Below are 23522 nucleotides of genomic sequence, written 5' to 3'. Positions count from 1 at the left end.
TGAATATAGATGCAAAAATCCTCAACAAAATATAACCAAACCAAATTCAACAGCACATAAAAAGGATCATACTGTGATCAAGTGGGATTTATTCGAAGGATGCAAGGATGGTTCAATGTCCACAAATCAATCAATGTGATACACCACATTAACAAAACAGAGGATAAACACCACACAATCATATCAATAGATGCAGAAAAGCATTTGACAGAATTCAACAACCACTCATGATAAAAACTTTCAACAAAATTGGTATAGAAGGAACATATCTCAACATAATAAAAACCACTTATGACAAACCACAGCTAACATACTCAATTCACATATTTTCCCTGGTGAGAGAAACAAGTAGAATGTATGTCCATTATTCTGACTTTTAGGGGGGCTGCCTGAGGGACCATTTTCTGTCTTACTTGAATCCAAGTACATGTTAAAAAGTTTATACTACCCAAATCAGTCTACAGGTTTGATGCAATTCTTATCACAATATCCATGATATATTTCACAGCACTAGAACAAATAATCCTAAAATCTGTATGGAATCACAAAGACCCCAAATAGCCAAAACAATCTTGAGAAAAAAAAAAAGATCAAACTGGCTATATCACATCCCACAACTTCAGACTATTCTATGAAGCTACAGTAATCAAAACAGTATGGTACTGTTATGAAAACAGACAAAAATCAGTGCAACAGAATAGAGAGGCCAAAAATAAGCCCCATGCACATATGGTCATTCAATATATGACAAATGAGGCAAGAATGTACAATGGGGAAAAGGCCTACACAGGTGTGTAGAAGAACTAATATGATAACCTGGATAATTGAGATGGTAAATTCCAACATCTTTGAAATTTTCAGATTCTTGGAAGAATTAACTTAATTCAGTATTTTATTTTGATATTGTAGCATCCCAATTCAATAGAATTTGACAAATGCAGAAATGAAAATAATTCTTTAATATTGATTGGTTGGTTGTTCTTCTTTGTTCCTGATTATAATTTAATTGGATTTAACATCTGAGGCTGAATATTACCATTCTGGTAAGAATGCAGATGTTACTGGACCTGTGAAAAGATGAGAGGATAGGACATTGGATAAGCATTTAACAGGAATTGTGTGGGAAAGGGAATGAAGAACCGAGAAGTTGCCTGGAATGGCAGGACTGGAACTGTGAGTCCAAAGATTCAGAGTTTGTGTTGTCAGCCAAGGCTGGTATTATGAACAAGCCTCAGAATTCCAGTAGACAGGTCAAAATATTGTTGAGAGTTCCCCTGCCAATGTGAGGCCATGGAAAGGAGCCCAATCTGAGCCACAGAGCAGGATTAAATCTTGGTGTGAAGACATGGATGGACAGATTTGGATATTGGTGTACCCTAGTGTGCTGACTAAGAGATAGAATTTGGAGTTTTGGTTGTGGCTTTATCTCTTAGAGCCATGTAACCTTGAGCAGGATTTTTAAACCTTCAGTGATCCCATAATAACATGATATTTCAATGAGGACTAAATGTGTTAATTCTTGGAAAATATTTAGATGTGACTGACACATACAATGTACTATATAGGTTGTTTTTTACATTTTAAAATTACATGTTAGTTCAACAAAGGCATATAGAATTCTCTGACCTGTGTGTGCCTTATGTGGTGTCTTGCACATCAAGAATTCAATAAATATTTTTTGAAATAATCAACACTCAATACAATTCAAATAATGAATTGCTAAAAGAATGATTGGATATCTGGATGGGATGAGGGAAGGAGGAAGGAAGAAGAGGAGAGATGTATGATAATTGCCTCTGTAGTTTATTGGTGGTGCTGATAGCTTTTCCAACCCGTATAGCTGAAGCTCACTGAGTGACATGGAATAAAATCATCTGGTGTCAAACCAACAGTGCAAGATTCAGAGAATAAGTCTGGTGCACCTCAGGTTTAGGAATGAAAATGAATTGGGGAAGAAGTGCCTGCAGGGAAGAGGAGAGCCAGCCCAGTGAGATGCAATGTCCTAAAACAGAGGAGCATGGCCAGAGAGGAGGATGAATAAGCAGTTTGTTACCAACTGCTACTTGGGAATGAATTCAGTAAATTTCTTATAAGGTGAAATTCAATGCATCATACAGGTAACAATACATAAAATTTACCCTGTGGTAAATGTAATGTAATTCTCTTCTTTCTCTTCAAGAAGAGAATTGTGGAAAGAATAAGACCTAGTATGAGGAGAAGAAAAAAAGGAGATGAAGGGCAGGAATAAACATATGAGTGGAGGAGGATGCTTCAATTAAGGTCAAAAATGTGAAAGGAGGATAAACAAAGTACAAAAAAGAATGTTAGAAATTAATCCAAATAATGGTAATCATTATAGATATAAATGGCTTAATTATATTGTTTAAAGACAAAAAATATTAGGCTTTAGAAAAAATATACATATTATTTACAGGAGACACTTCTAAAACATAAGGATGAATAAAATTTGAAAGTCAATGGATGGAAAAAGACATGAGACACATATGAATCAACTTATTATATTAATATCATGAAATACAAATATTATGGCAAAAAAAACTTTACGAGAGATAAGGTGTGTCACCCATAATGATAAAAGTTCAGGTCATTGGTTAGAAAATCTAATTTTAATGAGATTCAAAAATTTTAATCTACAGGGAGAAGGGAATCAAAACTGAGGCCTAAGATCACTGGTGAAAATGCAATGTTACTGGGGGAGAGGAACAGAAAAAAAAGTTCTATTTATAGGAAAAGAGCAGGGATATGTGCTAGGCAGCCAGAGAAAAAAAACATACCTTATCTACAGAGGACCACATTCTTACACCATATACAAAAATAAACAGACTCAAAATGGATAAAAGACAAATGTAAGACCTCAAAACATAAAACTCCTAGAATAAAACATAGGCTGTAACCTCTTTGACATTGATCTTAGCAATATTTTTTTGAAACTGTCTCCTCAAAAGGGAAACAAAAGCCAAAATAAACAAATGGAACTACACCAAACTAAAAAGCTTTTGCACAGTGAAGAAAACCAGCAACAAAACAAAAAGGGAAGCTACTGAATGGGAGAAGGTATTTGCAAGTGATATATCCAATAAGGTGTTGATATCCAAGGTATATAAAGAACTTATACAATTCAATATGAAAAAAAAAGCAACTTGATTAAAAAATGGGCCAAGGACCTAAATAGATATTTTTCCAAGGAAGACGTACAAACGGCCAACAGGCAGATGAAAAGGTACTCAACATCACTAACCATGAGGGAAAAGCAAATCAAAAGTACGAGATATCACCTCACACTTGTCAGGCTATTATCATAAAGACAAGAAACAACAAGTGTTGGAGAGGATGTGGAGAAAAGGGGACCCTCGTGCACTGTTGGTGGGAATATAAATTGGTAGAGCCACCATGGAAAACAGTATGGAGGCTCCTCAAAAAACTGAAAATAGAACTACCATTTGATCCTGCACCTCCACTTCTGTGTATCTATCTGAAGAAAATTAAAACAGTAATTTAAAAACATATGTGTATCCCTACATATGTCATTGCAGCACTGTTTACAATAGCCAAGATATAGAAGCAAGCTGTGTCCATCAGTAGATGAATGGACAAATTCTTTTCCCATTTAGGTTGTTACATATATTGAGTGGAGTTCCCTGTGCTATACAGCAGGTCCTTGTTACTCCAATATAAAATAAAAAGATAAAAAAAATAGATGAATGGACAAAGAAGATGTGATACATATATATACATATATACACATATGTATAGGTATGTGTGTGTGTGTGTGTGTGTATGTATATATATATATATATAAAATAGAGTATTACCTAGCCATAAAAAAGAATGGAATCTTGCCATTTGTGACAACATATATAGAACTGGAGGGTATTATTCTAAGTGAAATAAGTCAGACAGAGGAAAATAAATACCTTATGATTTCACTTATATATGGATTCTAAGAAACAAAACAAATGAACAAAGAAAACAAAACAGAAAAAGACTCCTAAAAACAGAGAACCGACTGGTGGTTGCCAGAGGAGAGAGGGTTGGGGGCCAGACAAAATAGATGAGGGGATTAAGAGGTACAAACTTCTAGCTATAAGATAAATAAGTCACAGTGATGTAATGTACGCATAGGGAATGTAGTCAATAATATTGGAACAACTTTGTATGGTGACAGTTGGTAACTGCTCTTACTATGGTGATCATTATGTATAAAAATATCAAATCACTATGTTGTACACTGAAACAAATATAATATTGGATGTTGATTATAACTCAATAAAAATCATAAAATAGCAACGATTTAACAATTTAAAAAAGAATTGCAGAACACTTCTTGTCAAAAACCATGCAAGTAAGAATATAGAGTAAAAAATTTTAAATGTTGAAAGAAATTATCAGTTGAGAATTCTCTGCCCAGCAAAAATAACCTTCAAGAGCAAAAAGTTAACAGACTTTCTTAGCAAACAAAACATGAGAGTTCCTTGCCATCAGACCTACTCTGTAAAAAATTTTCAAGGAAATCCTTCAGACAGAAGAAACATGAAGTAAGTTAGAAATTTGGATCGACACAAAGAAAAGGAGTATAAAACTGGAATAAAGAAGGCAAAATATAACCTTTTAAAATGTTTAACTTCTCTAAAGTGTAACTGACTGTTAAAAGCAATACTGGTAACAATGAACTGTGTGTCTATATGGATGTAAAGGTGAAATGTATGACAACAATGGCAAAAGGATAGGAAGAAAGAATTAGGAATGATTGTGACTAGAAGTGGCAAAATATTTTTGAAGGTAGATTCAGATTGTTTAAAAATGTATATGGTTACACCCTAGGGGAAGCACTAAAAAAAGGTTTTTAAAGAAATATAAATAATAAGTTAAGAAAGGAGAAAAGATGTATTCTGAAAAACAGTCAAACCAAGAGAAGGCAGAAAAAGATGAAAAAAAGACACAAAACAAACAGAAAACAGGAAAGTGGTGTATTTTAAGCCAATCATATTAAAAATTATTTAAAATGTGAATGGTCTAAAGACATCCATTAAAGCACAGATATTGTCAGATAGATATCCATTAAAGCCATTGTCAGATAAACATCTATTAAAGCACAGATATTGCTATCTAACTGTATGCTATCTACAAGAAACCAATTTCAAATATGTGACACAAATAGGTGGGGGGAAAGTGATGGAGAAAGATATACCATGGGAGACTAACTAAAAGAAGCCTAGAGTCACATATTAATTGCAAGTATTCTTCAGAATAAGAAAGATTATTAGCAGTAGTGTAACAATACATAATGATAAAGGAGTCAAATCTCCAAAAAGATGTAACTCCATAAATGCATGTGGATCTAAAAGCAGAGCTTCAAAAATAAATGGGGTATACAGAAATTGGTGAAGTACAGAGCCATTGAGTGGGTCTCTCCACTGAAGCAACCATTAAGCTGGCAAAAAGTGACAGAATCAACTTTGTTGGAACTCTTGGAACTAGTCAAAGACTTATGGCATCCAGGGGAGTGAAGAAATTAAGAAAATGGCTGCTAAATTTCAGTAAGAATGTATTGTGGTATTTTTGCTTTCCTGCCTACCATTTCCCATCCCCAGCTCACCAGTGGCTGGGGGGTTGGGGCACATGATTAGGGTGCAGCTAACTGGTGCTTGGATGGGACCACATAGACCTTGTTTTCAAAAAATTGTGGTTATATATTTTGACTTGCCTGGTGGTTACTTTTGGGACTTTAACATGTGCTTGCCTTCAATTTGCCCCCTCTGACTGATGCAGCTTTTCAAGAACCTTCTGTCAAAGCATTTAAACTTTTATGCTACCTGTAAACACCTGGGGCAATGGATGGTGGACAGAGAAAGCATAAGGCAGACCAAAATGTCTGGTAAGATGGAAGCTGAGGAGGAAGATACTTGAGCAAATAAAGGTTTTGAAGGGCAGCCATATGTACCCAGAAATATGGAGTGCAATACACATTTCCAGGGATGGATCAGTGCACAGAAAAAATCTGAGAGGACTCCAGGCTTACACCTGTGGCTGATCTTTGGACTTTGTTCAAGCAGGAAGTGACGGCCAAGGCAGAATTGTAGGCAGTTTGGCTAAGTGTTGAAGGATACCTAGAAGTAGAAGGGAATTCCTTAATATGATAAAGCACATTTATAAATAAACCACAGCTAACATCATATTCAGTGGTGAAAGACTGAAAGCTTTCTCTGTAAGTCAGGAAGAAGACGGGATGCCCACTTTCACCACTGCTATTCAACATCTGGCTTGAAGTTTTAGTCAGAGCAATTAGGTGAGAAAAAGAAATAAAATGCATCCAAATTGGAAAGAAAGTTAAATTGTCTCTTCTTGGAGATAATGCAACCTGATATATAGAAAACCCTAAACACACCATGGATGATGTGATCCTATACATAAAAAAATTCCAAAGAACCTACACAAAAAATTATTAGATCTAATAAACAAATTCAACAAAGCTACAGGGTACAACATCAACATTCAAAAATCAATTGTGTTACAATAAGCTAGCAATGAGCAATCTGAAAAGAAAATTGAGAAAACAAATCCATTTACAGTGGCATTCAAAAGAATAAAATACAAGGAGGTAAAAGACATATATGCTGAAACTCTAAAACATTGTGGAAAAAAATTAGAGAACACCTAAACGAATGGAAAGATATACTGTGTTCATGGATTGGAATACCTAATATTGTTAAGATGGCAGTACTACCCAAAGTTATCTATAGATTCAATCCAATTCCTACCCAAATTCCAATGTTCTTTCTGCAGAAATGGAAAAGTGAATCCCCAAACCATATTGAATTGCAAGGGACCTAGAATAGTCAAAACTACATTGAAAAACAATTGAACAAAGCTGGAGGACATACTTCCTGATTTCCAAACTTACTCCAATGCTACAGTAATCAAAACAGTGTCACACTGGCCTAAAGATCTACTTACAGATCAATGGAATAGAATTTAGAGTCCATAAGTAAACCCATTCATCTTTGGTCAATTGATTTTCCACAAGAATGCCAAAATTATTCAATGAGGAAAGAATAGTTTTTTCTTCAGATGTTGCTGAGACAACTGTATGTCCACATTCAAAAAGAATGAAGTTGGACCCTTACCTCAAACATTTTATAAAAATTAGCTCAAAATTTATTAAACACCTAAATATGAGCCAACACTATAAGAAAATAGGGGTAAATCTTCATGACCTTGGATTTTGCAATGGATTCTAGAAATGACGCAAGAGCAAGCAACAGAAGAAAAAATAAATAAAATAAGAGACTTTTGTACCTCAAATGACAGTATCACTAAAATAAGAAACTTTTGTACATCAGATGACAATGTCACTAAAATAAAAAGACAATGTGCAGAATGTGAAAATTATTTGCAAATCATGTATCTGATAACATTCTCATCACTGCAAAAAAATAAAAAATAACACCTGTACACATTAAGTAGTAACTCTCCATTTTCCTCTCCCTCATGGTCACAGGCTTTCTTTCTCTAGATTTACTGATTCTGGATATTTCATATAAATGGAATCATACAGTATGTTGCCTTTTGTGTCTGTCTTCTTTTATTGGCATAATGTTTTTGAGTTTCATTTACACTGTAGTATGTATCAGTACTTCATATTCTTTTCATGGCTGAATATTATTCCATTTTATGGAATACCAAATTTATTTATCCATTCAGCTGTTGATGGACATTTGGGTTGTTCCTACCTTTTGTCCCTGTGACTAGTGTTGATATAAATATTCATGTACAAGTATTTATTTAGGTACCTGTTTTAAATTCTTTTGAGTATAACAAAGGAGTGGATCTGCTGGGTCATATGGTAATTTTGTGTTTAATTCTTAGAGGAACTGGCAAATTGTTTTCTACAGCTACTGTGACATTTTACCTTCCCACCAACAATGTATGATGGTTCTGTCTTCTCCACATCGTCACAAACAGTAGTTATTTTGTCCTTTTTAAAAATTAGTCATCCTACCAAGTATGAAGTGTAATCTTATCGGGGTTTTCATTTGCATTATCCTAATGATTAATGATATTCAGTGTCTTTTCATGTCCTTATAGGTCATTTGTATATCTTCTTTTTTTTTTTTTTTAATTTAAGTTTTGTACTTTTTGTATTTTTTTTTTAATTTATTAATTTATTAGTTTATTTATTTTTGGCTGCGTTGGGTCTTCGTTTCTGTGAGGGCTTTCTGTAGTTGCGGCAAGCGGGGGCCACTCTTCATCGCGGTGCACGGGCCTCTCACTATCGCGGCCTCTCTTGTTGCGGAGCACAGGCTCCAGACGCGCAGGCTCAGTAGTTGTGGCTCACGGGCCTAGTTGCTCCGCGGCATGTGGGATCTTCCCAGACCAGGGCTCGAACCCGTGTCCCCTGCATTAGCAGGCAGATTCTCAACCACTGCGCCACCAGGGAAGCCCTGTATATCTTCTTTAGAGGAATATCTGTTCAAGTTCTTTTATCCATTTAAAAAACTAGATTTTTTTTTTGGTCTTTTTGTCGTTGAGTTGTAAGAGTTTTTATTTATTCTGGATAATAGACCCTTCTAAAATGTGTTCAAATCTCCAATTTGAACAGCCAGGATTTGTATCCACTCTGCACGACCCTATATCCACAACTTATTCTATTAAACTATAGTGCTGTTTCTACTGCTCCTCCAGAACTTTATAAAGATAAAGTTCTCTGGTTGGTGTAAAGGATCAACCAATCTTAGTAATAACATCTACATGTGCAGATATCCTGTTTCATTTGGTCTTGTTTGGGTCATGGTGTTGGATAGTTTAAAAATTCCCTGGGTGGTTCCAATGTACACCTAGGATGCAGCATCAGGGCACGGATTGTTTCAGGCCACAATTATACTGAAGCTTTCATTAGTCTCCTTTTCTGTGCCTTGCCTTCAGCTGATACTCTTCTGAAATTTTTAGCCCTCAAATTCTGACCCCAAACTACTTATTCTTCAAACTTCACCTTAGTTTTTACCTCCTCCATTACACCTATCTTGATTACTTCCTTCCAGGCCTGCCCAGATTATGGAAAATAATGATACTCATAATTTCTTTGTTGTCAATTATGTTGTAGGTATTATTAAAATACTTAGCGTTTCTCTATTTGAAGATTCTAACAAACTGTTGAGAGCTGCATTATCCCAAATTTTATAACAAGGAAATTGAAGGTGAAAGTGTTATAGTAACATGCTGGTTTTGAGATAGTAAATTAGTTCATAAATTTTACATCTATCCCAGGTCTGTGGAGCTACAAAATCTGGCTTTTTACACCCTGACTGACCGACACCCATTTTTTACACACACAGCTGCTACTCTCCACTCTGTCTATTTCACCTCCTACTCTGTTAAACATTTCTGTGCCGTCTTTGGATATCTACCTGGCTCTGTCTTTTAGTAGGAGGTGAATAGTAAGTCTTTTTTTGTCCAATCAAATTCCCTGTTCCTGGAGTATAGGTTGGTAACCAATCATTTATTCTATTTATTTATTTTTAATTTTTAAAATTTTTCCTCAGATTTATTGAGACATAATTAACGTAAAATATTGCATAAGTTTAAGTTGTACAATGTGATTATTTGATACATGTATATATAATGAAAGGATTACCACAATAGGGTTAGTTAAAACCTCCATCACCACACACAATTACCTTTATAAATTTTGTAGTAAAAACATTGAAGATCTACTCTTCTAGCAACATTCGAATGTATAATACAGTGTTGTTAACCATTTATTCTATTTAAAATCCTGAGTTCATGGGAGAATGAGAGACTCATAATGGGTCATATCATTATTTGTTGAATATAGAGAGAATGAAATGATGAAGCAAATAAGACATATCATGTGTAACTTTTCTGATGAAATGTCCCCAGCTTGAATTTCAGTTTCAGAAATAAGCAAGCTTGAGGGAGACTGGGAAGTGGTGGGGGAAGGGGGAAAAACAGAACCCAAATTCAGTTATTAAAAAGTCATTTTCTCTTACATGTAAGTTTGTAAAATTCTGTTGAAATAAAATAGTTTATTTGTATTCTTCAGTAGCAAAGAATTTTCTCTGCATTTGGAATTTACTGTCTGTTCTGGGCTAGATATTTGCTCCAGTTTTTCCATGTTTAACCTTCAGTGTAGACCTGGATATTATCCCATTTTTGTTCCTGAGCACTCAGCCTGAGTAAACTCTAGCATATCCAAAGGATGTTGAAGAAGCTGTGAGCTAGAGATTCAACATTTGAAAACCTCTTTCCCATGCTAAGTGCCTGCACAATCAGCAAGGCAGGTGGAAGCCCAAGTTGTGAGATTCTATAATCCTCTAATCCTGGCCTGCAGCACAGATCCTCTGACTGTGGGACCAAGTGAAGAGAAGGCTTCACTTCTATCTTGCAATGACAGGCAACACTAATTCCAAATTCTGCTCGCTTACCTTGCAAGAGGAAATACTGTTGCTTCAATACATGTTGAAGTCAAATGCCTATTTCTAAATTCAATAAAAGGAGAAGAGAGGGGAGACTTGGGTGCTTACATAGAGAAAAACAGGTGAAAAGAAAGTGGGACCCAGTGAGATCCTCTTATTAAAGTGTGAAATTTTTCAGTTAACTTGGATAGCTGTGTTTCAGCACTTGTCAAACAGGTCACTTTTTGCTAACTTGTTTATGTCTGTCAGACATCATCTGAAAGAGAAGTAGAGTGAGAGATGGCATTTTCTGGATCATTGTAAGAATATCCTAAATAATCATCACCTTTCATCCTATGATTTATATGTAAATTTATACTACTGTGGAACCATTCCACTTAAATTACTATCTGCCCAAAGTTTAAACTAAATCAATTCTGAGGACAAAGCATATTTAATGATATTATAAATTAGCTCCTTTAGATACAATGATCTTATGTAATTTCCATGGAGGTAGATAACTGAGGACAATCCACACAGAAATATCTCACAGTTTATCTATTCTATCTATCTCTAATCACACAGAAAATATTAGTTAATTGCATAAATGACTGGATAGGTAAATTAATTAAAGATAAGTCTTTTTTTTTTTCAGACTTGAATTTTGGTCACATTTATTTCAAGGCAGAAATGGTCTAAGTAACTAATAGAGGTCAGAAGAATATTAAAAACTCTGGATATCCCAGGAACATCAGAAATGGAGAGAATGGTCACAATACTTGTGGTCTTGTGTATGTGGAAAACAAACTCCATATACCTTAACACCTGCCTTAGAAATTTGTCTGAATGTGCTCTTCCCCCTTCTCTTTTACTACCAATAATTTTGTTGACCAGAGTTGACAGCATAGTTAATAATAGCTGAAAAATAAACTATTTTCAGCTCATGCATTTAGGGTCTAGAAGAGGAGGAGGACTCTAGGTCACTGAATCTCACTACCTTTCTACTCTGATGTTATTCTACCCACTCCTCCCTAGACTAGGAACCTCTTAAGTTTTGGTCTCAGCTTCCCAGATCAATGCAGAGTTTATAGTTAGTGTACACTCAACACGTTTTAGAGAGCATAAAAAGGATTTATTAGTAGAGTATAAGAGCAGCTGAAGAAAAGAGTCTCACAATAGATAAAATCCATAAAGCCATAAGGGTCCAGAACTCAGTTTCTAGCACAAGTAATGTGAGAACTAAAGGTAAAAGGAGTTGACTGAAAGAGACAGGCATGGAAGGCTAAAGAGAAGATATAACCAGGACTTAGTAGCCCCACATGGGAATGAGGGGAACTTTTAGAGAAATCATGGAGGTCTGACTTTTTCTGGCACAAAAGTCATCTTTTGGTTTTGGTCTTACCATAATATGTCATTTTTTGTCCTGGGATCTCTATGCACGTGAAACCAACTTTTTTATAGCCTAACTACAGAAAGCACAGACATTAATTTTTTGCAAATCAAAATGGTGGAAAGAAAGTAGACCATTTCAGATGGAGAAGTTTGAGGACACATCATCTGAAATCTGTCTTGGTACTGCCACTTTCACTCATTAAATGCAGTGAGAAACATTAAGATTCTGAAAGGAGCTCAAGAGAGATTTCTTTTATGTCATCCTAACCTCAGTCACAGAGGCTTCTCTTTGTTTAGCTGCCTTTGTGATTTTATGTACTAGACAAAGAATATCAGTGAAGCAAGCGAGGTTCAGATATAATGTAGCAGAAGGGAAGCCAGTAATTTGGCTGACAGAGCAGCAGAAGCTCAGGAGAGCACTATACCTGAGGTCACAATCTGAAGCCAAATTTGAAACGCATTACCTCGAAGAACTGAGGTTTGTATGCATCCTAGGGCATTCCCACATGTATAACGTTTGTAACTTTAGGGTTGAAGCTTTAGGTGTAAACCCTGGGGTCTGGTGGACTTTAAAGTAGGCAGGATGGGTAGTATTTTCTTATTGTCCACTTAGGAGGGATTCTCCATTTGGAAATTATCTAAGGAGGTGTGTAGTGAGATATATTTCACCAGGCATCTTTATTTTCCGTATTCACATGAACTGTCTTTAGACACCTTTGGTGTGAACATTATGATGATTAAACTAGTTAAAAAAATCATTGACTCCATCCAATTTGCATCTGACACGCTTGTAAACCCTTATCTCACACAACAGTGTTGCAAAACACACTGGGATGACAAGGGCAATCACAGGCTCCTTCTTCAGGTCAGTGAACCTGGTTAGGGGAGGCAGCCTCATCTTTGGAAAGAAAGTGTTTAATCAAAATGAGCATCTACTCAGGCAGTGTGAAACTTTTGTTTTAAAGCAGAGAGCACTATTCACCTCTGTTGTGATAGGGAAAATTGTCATAACATTTTAAATGAAGAAACATGTTTATTAATACACATGAAAGACTAGCGTCAGTGACTTCAGTCGCTAATAGAGGAAAATTTATTCAAAAGTCGAAAATATTTACTTAATTCCAGTACTATGTTGAACAGATGTGATGAAAGCTGGTGTCCTTGTATTCTTCTTGATCTTAGAAGGAAAATTTTCTGCCTTTCAACCTTATGTATGATGTTAGCTGTAGGCTTTTCATATATGGGCTTTATTATGTTGAGGTAGTTTCCTTCTATTCCTAGATAGTTGAGTATTTGGTGTTTTTTTAATCATGAGGGTGTTGAAAGTTTTCTTTCCTGTGATGTCTTTGTCTGGCTTTAGTATCAGGGTGATGGTGCTCTCACAGAATGAGTTAGGAAGTGTTCTTCCCCCCCCCCCCGCCACCCTTTTTTTTGAAGCGTTTGAGAAAGATTAGTATTAATTCTTTTTTAAACATTTTGTAAAACTCACCAGTGAAGCCATCTGGTCCTGGAATTTTTTTAGGTGAGACTTTTGAATACTGATATAATCTTTTTGCTTGTTATAGGTCTGTTCAGTTTTTCTCTTTCTTTTTGAGTAAGTTTTGGTATTTTGTGTGCTTTCAGGCAATTCTCTATTTTATGCAAACTATCTAGTTTGTTGGTATACAGTTTTTCATAGTGTTGTCTTACAATTTTTTAACTTTCCGTAATATGTTAGAAATGTCTCCACTTTAATATCTGATTTTGTTGAGTTTTTTTTTCTTGCTCATTGCATCTCAAGGTTTGTCAATTTTGTGTCATTTATTGCTCTTCCTGGAGAGCTGCAACTGGAAACTCCATAAGGTAATCTCAGTTTCTGTGTGACGTATACAGCTCGTTCTCATGTGGAGAACTGTTCAAAATCTTGTCAATTGATTGCACAATGGAAATCATTATGATTTGTATATAAATCCTAGGTAATTTTTACTACAGTCTAACTTATGTAGTAATACTATGGATTTCCAGGTTTGTTTAGTAAAGCTTTGCAAAATAAAACCTAACAAAGCACTTCCCTTATCCCACCACAGAGCATATGAGGTATCTAACTGAGCAAGGAGCAGCACATAAAGCAAAATCAGGACACATTTAAAAAAATAGGTGATGGTTGTCTTTGGCACCTCTCACTTTATACTTTCCCCATAATGCCAAGTGCCCCTCATAAAGTAAGGGACTTCAAGCTAATACAGACCCTTTAAAAACCTGTGTCTTGGTTACATAGATTGGCTTGTCTTCCAAAAGCAGTGTCATTCATTCATTCATTCATGTTTTTCACTATTACATTCTGAGCAACACATGGATTATATATTATGCTTGGTACCCTTTGTTTGTCTAATTCTGAAACGAACTCTTCTCAGGGAATTTTTCTTTAGGCAGGAGCCAACTAATTTTCTCCACATAATGGCTGTTAATATCTAGAAACAAACCTATTATGTTATGTTCCCAAAGCTGTTTATTTTAAATTTTGTAATAGATTTTGAAGAAATAAATCAATAATGGTGATATTTCTGCCACAGTAAAAATGGAAATTTTAAAATAATTTTAAAAGCACTTTATTGAGATGTGATTGACAAAGAAAAAGCTATACATATTTCATTTATATTACTTGATGAATTTGAAGATGAGTGGACATCTGTGAAACCATCAAAACAATCAATGCATAAACATATCCATCACCACCAAAACTTTCCTCCACCCTCTTTATTATTATTGCGATCTTTTGTTTGTGATAATAACACTTAAGATCTAACCTCTTAACCAGTTTTTAAGTATACAATACAACATTATTAACTGTAGTCACTATGCTGTACAGGAGATCTCTAGAACTTACTAATGTTGTATAATTAACTTCGTATTCTTTGACTAATACCTCCCTCTTACCCCTTCCTCCCAGACTCTGACAACCCCATTCTACTCTCTGCATTTATGAGTTTGGCTATTTTAGATTCCTCATGTAAGTGGTATCATGTAGTATTTTTCCTTCTTTGCCTGGCTTATTTCACTTAGTATATATTCCTCCAGGTTCATCCATGTTGTTGCAAATGGCAGGATTTCCTTTTTTTAAGGCTGAATAATATTTTATGTATTTATAGCATTTTCTTTATCCATTAATCTGTTGATTGACACTTAGATTGTTACCATGTCTTGGCTACTGTGAATAATATTGCAATGCGGAAGTACAGATATCTGTACAGATATCTCTTCAAGATCTAGATTTCAGTTCCTTTGGAAATATACCCAAATGATTGCTGGATTATATGGTAGTTGTATTTTTAATATTTTGAGGAACTTCCATACTATTTTCCTAAGTGACTACCAATTTACATTCCTACCAACAGCATGCCAGGTTTCCCCTTTTCTCCACATCTTCACCAACAATTACTTATTGCTTTTTGATAATAGCCATCCTAACTGGTATGAGGTGATATGTCCTTGTGATTTAGATTTGTATTTCACTGATGAGTAGTGATGTTGAACACCTTTTCATGTACCTATTGGCCATTTGTATGTCTTCTTTAGAAAAATGTCAATTCAGAGCCTTTGTCCATTTTTTAATCAGATGATAATGATGATAATGACTTGCTAATGAGTTGTAAGAGTTCCCTATATATGTTGGATATCAACACTTTAACAGATCTATGGTTTGCAAATATTTTCTCCCGTTCCTTAGGTTGCCTTTTCATTTTGTTGATTGTTTCCTTTGCTGTGCAGAGCTTTTTAGTTTGATATAGTCTCACGTAGTCTATTTTTGTTGTTATTTCCTGTGCCTTTGATGTCATATTCAAGAAAGCATTGACAAGACCAATAATAAGAAGCTTTCCCCAGTGTTTTCTTCTACTAGTATTATAGTTTCAGGTCTTACATTTAAACTTTTAACGCATTTTGAGTTAATTTTTGTGTAAGGTGTAAGATAAGGATCCAATTTCATTGTTTTTCATGTGGATATACAGTTTTACCAATACCACTTATTGAAGAGACTGTCCTTTCTCCATTGCATACTCTTGGCACTCTTGCTGGAGATTGACTTTGGATGCATGAGTTTATTTCTGGGCTCTCTATTCTGTCCTATTGGTGTATACATTTGTTTTTTCTGCCAGTACCTTACTGTTTTTATTATTCTAACTTTGTAATAAATTTTGAAATGGGGGTGTGTGATGCATCCAGCTTTCTTCTTGCTCAAAATTGCTTCAGCTATTTAGAGTATTTCTGTGGTTCCATATGGATTTTAGAATTGTTTGTTCTGTTTCTGTGAAAAATGCCATTGGTATTTTGAAAGGGATTGTGTTGACTCTGTAGATCACTTTGGTCAGCATGGACATTTAAAAAATATTATTTCTTCCAATCCGTGAAGACAGAATATCTTTCCATTTATGTGTGTTTTCTTAAGTTTCCTTCATCAAAGTCAGAGTTTTACCATAAAGATCTTTAATCTGCTTGGTTAAATTTATTCCTAGGTATTTTATTCTTTTTGGTGCTATTGTAAATGGGATTGTTTTCTTAATTTCTTTTTCAGCTAATTAGTTGTTAGTGTATAGAAATATAATGTTTTTCTATATTGATTTCATATCCTACAACTTTACTGAATTCATTTATTAATTCTAACAGTTTTTTGTTGTGCTTAGGGTTTTCTATGTATAACATTGATTATATAACAATAGAGACAATTTAAATCCTTCCTTTCCAATTTGGATGCCTTTTATTTCTTTTTCTTGCCTAACTGCTCTGGCTAGGACTTCTAATACTATATTGAGTAAGATTGGCAAGAGTGGGCATCCTTGTCTTGTTCTGATCTTAGAGGGATAGTTTTCAGTTTTTCACCACTGAGTGTGATGTTAGCTGTGGGTTTGTCATATATGGTCTTTATTATGTTGAGGTATGTTCCCTCAACACTTTGTTGAGAATTTTTATCATAAATGATGTTGAATTTTGTCAAATGCTTTTTCTGCATCCATTGAAATTATCATGTGGTTTTCATCCTTCATTCTGTTAATGTGGTGTATCAGATTAATTGATTTGTGTGTGTTGAGTCATCCATGCATCCTAGGAATAAATCCACTTGACCATGGTGAATAATCCTTTTAGTGTACTGTTGAATTCAATTTGCTAATATTTTGTTGAGGATATTTACATCTATGTTCATCAGGGATTTTGGCCTATAATTTTCTTTTCTTGTGGTGCCTCTGTTTGGCTTTGGAATCAGGGTAATGCTGGACTCATAAAATGAATTTGAAAGTGTTCCCTCTTCTATTATTTGGAAGCATTTAAGAAGGATTGGTATTAATTCTTCGTTAAATATTTGGTAGGATTTGCCAGTGTGTGTTGGCTCTGAAATCATACAAAAACAAGCCTCATCCCTGGTTACTGTGAACCCTTACTTGAGTTCCCTTCCAAGTTGCTTTGTTCTGAGGTGATCTCAGGATGAGCCCTGGGAGCCCCCATGAACAATGTTGCTATACACAAGAGTGAAAGAGGAAGAAATTAAGAAAGTATCTCCTTTATCCTGATGCCAAATTACTGTAAATAAATGTCCAGATATTGTCCACAGTTTATCACTTTACATTATTAGTATTGAATCCACCATAAATGTTAACTTTCAATATGATTTTCTATTTCTTTCTTACAGTGGTATTCTCAATGTTGACTTCACAAGCTAAACAGTTTTATCATTTACTGGATCTGAAAGTGCTACAAACCAGTGTACCACTGAGAATTCAGGTAATTGGGTTTTATTCCTCACCTGGGCTTGGAAACTCAGCTATTCAGTCAATGAATGGACAAAAGGATAGCTTTCTGAGTCTTCAATGATGAACTAAATGAACTAGTGTTGAATTAGAACATCAAAGGCCAGGATGGGCCTCTATATTGAGGCCAGAGTATTGAATAGTTATATTGAGACTCAGGTGAAGTCTAGAATATCAAGATAGTGTGGGAATATATACACAAGTCTTAAAGTGTGAGGATAGAGTTTAGATGACCATGTGGGACCTTAAAACCTGCCAGAATGGCTAAGACAGGTGCGGTGACTACATATATTATTGGGTATATTGGTTTTAGGGTGAGCATGGTGTATCTACCCAGAGCATTGTTCTATTACTGGGAACAGCTTCTTATGACTCATTGTAATCATAGCATTGCCTACAAAAACCCACCTAAAATATCACTGGGCATGATAATCTAGGCTACCAGTTTTTAAAAATTTATTATAATTGTATTACTGTATTTTAAAATTAAATGACAACATGATGCCACTAAATAAAATGAGAGAAATTTAAAACAAGAAAACTCCAAAGCAATCTAATTCCACATCCAGTCTCTAAATTCCTTCATGTCATATTGTCCTCCTACCCCCTAATGGTTTCTTACACTTCACCTTGGCCTCTATTCCCATGACTGAACACTTAATTTTATCATTATCATGCCTTTATAATTTCTTGTGTGCATGTGGGCATGCTCACAGACATACACATGCATAACCAATGAATTCGTTTACAGTTTATTGAAAACAAATGGAAGCAATCAAATGCAAATTCCCTTAACTTCTTGCACTCTTGACCTTCCCTCCTAGACATAGAATAGACAAAGTGCCTCTGCTCCTACCTAAGTCCTTTTCATCTAGATTTAATGCTCTATTTCTCAAGTAATTTACTCCTGAAATTTTTTTCTCCATATTTCTCTAATATCAGCAAACTTTCCTTTTCAAATGTATCACTCTGAACCACATAAAAATACTCTAGCTCAAAAACAGATTATAATAAAAAATAGTAACATAGTTGATTTAAAACATCAGTGGTACGATGATGACCAGGAAGTGAGCTTTTAAATATCTGAATGTGGATTGTGAGACAGTAATGAAAAAACATTTATGCAGAATAAGATCTAGGTGCTGGTGTAACTGAGAGGCATTAAAGGACTTTTGATGGATCTTCTTTTTTTGTTTTCCAGAGAGAACACTTCTCTATATGGCAATGAAAAACTACAGTGCTGTCAGTGAGTTCATTCTCCTTGGACTATCTATTGACCCCCATACTCAGGCTGTACTCTTTGTGCTGTTCCTTCTGATTTACCTCCTCACTCTGATGGGAAATTTCTTAATGCTGCTGATGATTAGGGCTGATTTTCACCTCCACACACCCATGTACTTCTTTTTGAGACGACTCTCCTTTCTGGACCTTTGCCACTCATCCATCACAGTCCCCAAGATGCTGGAAAATGTACTTTCTGAAAGTAAAACCATCTTTGTAGAGAGCTGCCTGGCTCAGGCCTTCTTTGTGTTTGCCACCGGGGGCACTGAGGCATGTCTGCTGGCTGTGATGGCCTATGACCGCTATGTAGCCATCAGCTCCCCTCTGCTCTGTGGCCAGGGGATGAACAACCAGCTCTGTATTGGGCTAATGTGGGGCTCCTGGGGCCTGGCCTTTGTTGATGCTCTCATCAATATCCTCCTGGCTGTCAATTTAGACTATTGTGAGGACCAAACTATTCCCCGCTTCAGCTGCGAGCTGTCTTTCTTCCATCTTTCTTGCTTTGATACCTCCACCAGTTTCACACTCCTGCTCTGCTCTTCTGTCTTGCATCTCTTTGGAACTTTCATTATGATTGTTTCTTCCTATGCCCGCATTGTCTGCACTATCCTAAGCATCAGCTCCACCTCAGGCAGAAGCAAGGCCTTCTCTACCTGCTCTTCTCACCTCACTACTATTATTTTGTTCTATGGCTCAGGTTTCCTCAGCTATTTCTTGCCAACCTCAGGCTCCACTCTGGAGATGATCTTCTCCTTGCAGTACAGTGTGATTACTCCCATGCTGAATCCCCTCATCTATAGCCTACAGAACAAAGAGTTGAAGGCAGCTATGGGAAGAATGTTTAGAAAATATTTTCATTCTCTCTTGCAGTATGCACAAAATGATAATGAAAGAGGAGCTGAACTATTGCGCTACATGATCAAACAATGGACTTTAAGGAGAGTTTCTTGATTGTCCATGCTGCCAGATATTACAGGGAACATAGTGGCATTTATTTCCTTGGAAATACTTCTGAAAAGGACAGAAAACTCTTAGGGTGATTCAGGTTCAGTCTTATTTGGAAAAGGAGAAATGAATCAGATAACCCTCTTTTTCAAGGGATCATTTTGTTAAAATGTTGATTTATTATTCATATTATGTGGACATCTATATCTATTGCTATTGTTGCTTATTACTTCTTCGTGCTTCTTCATATAATTACACTTCAAGTCCATAGGAAGACTGATTTTCTCAAATTTACACGTCCATAAAGTGAGGTGATCCTATAACCCATGATAGACTAACCATTCTACCCTTTCTCCCGACAGTGCATTGAGGCAAGGTGTGAAACGAAGACCCAAGTGAGGTTATTTAGAATCCTTCTCTAGGAGATTCAAATATTGAGCAGGAAGAAACAACAACAACAGCAACAAAAAACCCATCATTCAGAATAAAGTCAATCTGACTGTAGTGCCTAAAGAGACCATGAAACCCTGTTCCCCTGGCAATTGTCCTTTCTGAGGTCATATTTTTAATAGATATGGTAATAATAGCTAATTTGTTACATTTCTTAAGTCATGTCAAAAAGTGCGCTAAGTTCCTGGGATAGACAGGATGGCCCCCTGAAGATGATCTCCTAATCCCTGGAACTTGTGAATATGTTATGTGACAAAAGGGGCTGGGCAGATGAATAAGGTTATAGACCTTAAAAGGGGTCGAGTAGTATAGATTATCCAGGTGGGCTCAATCTAATCACATGAATCCTTAAAAGCAGGGAAACTTCTCCAGCTGTAGGCAGTTATGATGAGGCAGAAAGGGAAGGTCAGAGATAATATAAGCATGAGAAAGACTCAACCCACCATTGCTGGTGTGGGTCCATGAGCCAGAGATTGTGGGTGGCCTCTAGAAGCTGAAAACAACCCCCAGCCAAGAGCCAGCAAAGAAGTAGGAACTTTAGTCCGTGGAATTCATGGAACTGAATTCTGCCAACAACCTGAATGGTGTCTCTCCTAGATCCTCCAGGTAAGACCTACTGACTTGACTTTGGCCTTGTGTGATATGACCCAGGGCAAAAAATCAGTTGAGTGCACCCATATTTCTGACCTAAAGAACTATCAGAAAGTGTATTTGTGTCTTTTGAAGCCACTAAGTTTCTGGTAATTTGTTATGGCAGCAATAGAAAACTAATATAGTACCTTTTATTATCCTACTTAATTATCTCAACAGATATATGAGATAGGTTTATTGTTAGCTCTCCTTTACTGATGAGGAAATGAGACTCAGGATGTTTGTATGCTGTCCAGCGATTCATAGCAAGGAAATGGTGGAGCTGGAATTTTAACCCATGCAGTTTGAATCAAGTCCACGCTCTCAATCACTGTAGTGCTGCTTCCATTAAGTCTATGAGGCTCGCAAATACTTTCTATAATTATATTTGCTATTGGATTCAGTTGCTTACAAAGAATGGTAATTAATACCAAAGGTGACGTTCAAGCAACAGAACTTTGGTGAAATGCAAAGTATTTAGATTTAGATATTTAGTTAAGATTTGGGAAAAGACAGTAATCGCTATGCTGCCCTTCCTCTTCTATTTTGTAAACTATCCCTTTTTCCAAAAATGTGTTTTCTCTCTTTAATCAGGTTATTTGCAGTCAGTTTCTGTTTTTTTTCAAAGAAAAATGATTGGTTTTGAAATTGGAACTGAGAGATTGATTTGTAGGCAACAAATATCAGGGAAGTGAGGATATGTAGAATTCGTGATTGTGCTAAGACACGCACAATGAAGTGAGCCGTCTGTCCGTAGTTACTGCTCATCATATGTAATTGCCACTCTTAAGATCCATTGTCTGAGACCATGGACACTGTACTAATAAGCCTTTCAGTAAGGGAAAGTTGCTAAAATTAAGCAAGTACAAGAGAAAGAGGAATGCCAAGACCACAGGGTCTTCTGTTGTCAAGACAATTATTTCATTTCTTGATTTTTAAATTTTTAATTTTTATACAATTTTTAAAGGTTACTTACCATATAAAGTTATTACAAAATATTGGCTATATTCCCCGTGCTGTACAATATATTCTTGAGCCTATAATACACATAATAGTTGCATCTCCCACTCCCCCACCTTTATGTTACCCCTCCCCCCCACTGGTAACCACTAGTTTGTTCTCTGTGAGTCTGCTTTTTTGTTGTTATATTTTTTAGATTCCACATATAAGTGATATTGTACAGTATTTGTCTTTTTCTGTCTGAGTTATTTCACTTAGCATAATGCCCTCCAAGTCCATCCATGTTGCTACAAATGGCAAAATTTTGTTCTTTTTTATGGCTTAGTATTCCATATTGTGTGTGTGTGTGTGTGTACAACACATCTTCTTTATCCATTCATCTGTTGATGGACACAAGTTATTTTCATGTCTTGGCAATTGTAAATAATGCTGCTATGAACATTAGGGTGCATGTATCTTTTCAAATTAGTGTTTTTGTTTTTTTGGGCTGTATACTCAGGAGTGGAATTGCTGGGTCATATGGTAGTTCTATTTTTAGTTTTTTTGAGAAACCCCCATACTGGTTTCCACAGTAATTGGTTGTGCCAATTTACATTTCCACAGACAGTGTACAAGGTTTCCCTTTTCTACACATCCTCGCCAGCATTTGTTATTTGTAGACTTATTGATGATAGCCATTCTGACAGGTGTGAGGTGATATCTCCTTGTGGTTTTGATTTGCACTTCCCTGATGATTTAGCGATGTCAAGCATCTTTTCATGTGCCTGTTGGCCATCTGCATGTCTTCTTTGAAAAAATCTCTATTTAGTTCTTCTGCACATTTTTAAATCGGGTTGTTGGGGAAAAAGTGTTTGCAAATGATATTACTGACAAGGGATTAATATCCAACATATATAAACAGCTCATACAACACAACATCTAAAAAACATTTCTTGATTTTTGACCTTAAGGTTCAGAATGAAGTTTAGGGACTTTCTTTCCCTGTGCTGAAAGAATGCCTGTCCTTTTATAGATGTAGAGCAGAGAGTATTCAAAAATAACTCAGAGACTGACTCAGTGACTTCACTACAGCAGCAGGTTGCTTATCGGAGAAATGGATGTTGACCAGGGAATTACATCATCTCAGCATCATGGAATAGTGGAATAGTGACATCATGGATTTGGAGGACCTAGAGAACTAAGAACCTCCAACCTCTCTAAAACCACCGTGTTTCCCTTGCCTCAGCATACTGTGACTCCCTAATGGAATAAAGCTAGTTACTCCTCATAGCCTATATTCTTCCCTGTTGGTTTGTTGAGGTCTAGGATTCAAAACCAACATGGCCTGAAAGATGAGATCAGAATGAGAAAAGGAAAGAATTACATATTGGAAAAAATATAGTAATAGATGAATTTTTATCTCCAATAATCTAGAGAATATTTCTGGGGATAAATTTTATTTTCTTCTTAACAAATGAGAGTAAATTTAATTTCTATGTAGTGTTGTTTTTTGAACCATTTTTATTTATCTATATTCTTTTATTCAGACATCATTTTACATAAACACCTGAATGGGATCACATCATACAATCTGTTTCCTGTTTTTTTTTTTTTTTGGCTTGCCGTCCTTTCCACATTTTCTCCTACTTATTCTCCACTCAAGGTAACCCATGTT

The 23522-nt window shown here is 35.8% G+C and overlaps 1 protein-coding gene across 1 annotated transcript in view; it reads left to right on the top strand.

Moving 5' to 3' along the window:
* The window catches only part of LOC309610070 (olfactory receptor 8S1-like), a 26673-nt gene extending 3151 nt beyond the window's left edge, over positions 1-23522 (top strand). Inside the window, exon 1 of the mRNA XM_082352507.1 lies at positions 1-23522. This exon is cut by the window's left edge and continues 3151 nt beyond it. Coding sequence (XP_082208633.1) covers positions 18821-19834 — 1014 coding nt within the window. The 5' untranslated portion in view covers positions 1-18820 and the 3' untranslated portion in view covers positions 19835-23522.

The sequence above is a fragment of the Balaenoptera borealis genome, assembly GCF_965194805.1.
Source record: "Balaenoptera borealis genome assembly, chromosome: 13".
Classification (NCBI taxonomy): domain Eukaryota; kingdom Metazoa; phylum Chordata; class Mammalia; order Artiodactyla; family Balaenopteridae; genus Balaenoptera; species Balaenoptera borealis.
Note: the sequence above shows the minus strand (reverse complement) of the source record. Positions and strands in the feature narration are given on the sequence as shown.